The sequence below is a fragment of the Terrapene carolina genome, unplaced genomic scaffold (genome assembly GCF_002925995.2).
Source record: "Terrapene carolina triunguis isolate 2854851 unplaced genomic scaffold, T_m_triunguis-2.0 Scaffold51862, whole genome shotgun sequence".
In the NCBI taxonomy this organism is placed as follows: Eukaryota; Metazoa; Chordata; order Testudines; family Emydidae; genus Terrapene; species Terrapene triunguis.
Genome location: NW_020716213.1, coordinates 1 through 1,729, shown reverse-complemented (window position 1 = coordinate 1,729; position 1,729 = coordinate 1). Strand labels below are relative to the sequence as shown.

The window sequence follows — 1,729 nt, the reverse complement described above, 5'->3', positions numbered from 1 at the left end:
GATATATGGGGACCAAAATGTATCCACTGGCAGAACGAGTTTGGAAATGTTACAGAAATCCTGAGGATTCCAAGTCACAAAGACATCTTGCCACTTCTAGAGGAAAGAAAAATCACAGAATGGAAACAATTTCTGGACTCACAGCACACAGGAAATAGCTTTGATTTTACAGAAAAAAGCTCTTACCATGGTCAGTAAGAAATAGACAGTGACAGTTTGTAACTTTTCAGTCTAGAGAAACAAAATGGGAAAGTGATTATCATGATTTCATTAACTAAGGTAGGTACCAAGCTTGGAGGCTGTTCAGCGTTTTTCTTACAATGATGGCGTGATGGGTGTCAGACATATGAGAAAATCAGGTCAGGCCAATAACTTACTGTTCTTGGTCTTACAAACTTATGAGTAGAATGGAAGGGTAAGGTTCAATGTTTGGAAAAAATAGTTGCCTGATAGAATCCACCTGGCTATGTAAATCTGTGCTGGGAGTGGATCCGGAGCAGCAGAATGGGAGAAAAATTGCAACACGGCTCAGGGAAATCGAGACTACAGACTCTGATTCCTGATGTATAAGGCGGGCAAAACCAAATAGAATTACCAAGTCTCTCCTCACTCTCCCCCGAACTCCACTGTGCTGTAACACCGGCTAATATCGTTGGTTCCCTTTACCCAGGCTAAGCAGGGGTGTTTCCCTTGTAAGAGGCTTTTTTTGGAGGAAACAGAAAAAGAGAGAAGTTCAGATGAAATGCAAATCAAGGGCCAAATTCCTGAGTATTCTTGGACAACTTTGCAGTGCTTTGGCAACACAATGCAGCTTAACCTATCCACCTTTTAATTGGCCTGAGGCTGCTAGAAAAATGAATCTTGCCCTGGACTTTGATCTTTTAGAGCTCATTTTAATGTGACACCTGTTCAACATGTGATGAGCACTAAAGCAATTTTAAACAACCCTCTGATTTGTGCAGATGTGACAAACTATTTTACACCTGTCACCTCCAAACATACATTGCTCTGGATTCTACTTTCCAACCAGAGCCATAAAGTCTGGAGAAGAAGACCTACGGTGCAGGTTCTACCCTTTTCACATCAGTGGCAGTAATAGTGGAGTTACTCCTGATTTGCGCTAGTCTGAGTGAGAGAAGAGTCACTCACTCACTTTAGGATCATCAGCTGCCTCAACTTTTCAATCTCCACAATATTTCCTACTATAAAAAATAATAAAGAAGTTTGTTTCCTTACCACTGAGAGGATGGACATCAGTATAAATTGTATCTCCACTTTCAATGGCTCTTCCCAATTTTCCTTGGGTATTGTACATAGTGCGAGTGGTCTTTCAGAGGAGATATTCAGATACTGAATAACGTTATCGTATTTACAGAGCTGTTCTGGGGCGGCACCTGTGGAAATAAAATGAATGTCTGGTTACATCCAAATTCCTTTTTTCAGAGCAATACCGGGCAGAATCTCAGCATACACCACACACCCAGCCTATGGAATACGAGTACATCAGAGGATAAAAGGCATTGGGCTGTATCTTCTCGGAAACCACTGTCAGATCTTTGTCCCCTTTCACACTGGCAGGACTAGGGTGCCCGTCTTAATCTTCTTCATCCATGTATGAGAATATAAATTACTCCTGGGTAATCCGGTTGGTTTTCATCTGGTGCTACTACAATTTAATTTACCTGTTGCCATAGACAAAGTGAGAATAGCTAAGAATGCTTCCCACATC

The 1,729-nt window shown here is 41.5% G+C and overlaps 1 protein-coding gene across 1 annotated transcript; it reads right to left on the bottom strand.

Moving 5' to 3' along the window:
- Positions 1 to 13: 13 nt before the first annotated feature.
- On the bottom strand, positions 14 to 1,718 carry LOC113405975 (5-hydroxytryptamine receptor 3A-like; the record flags this gene model as incomplete). The annotated part of the gene is made up of 4 exons (XM_026647310.1): positions 1,683 to 1,718; positions 1,237 to 1,394; positions 187 to 231; positions 14 to 96 (listed from the first exon to the last, which is right to left on the bottom strand). Coding segments are annotated over exons 1-4 (296 nt in total), but the record flags the coding sequence as incomplete, so codon positions are not given.
- Between the last annotated feature and the right edge of the window lie 11 nt (positions 1,719 to 1,729).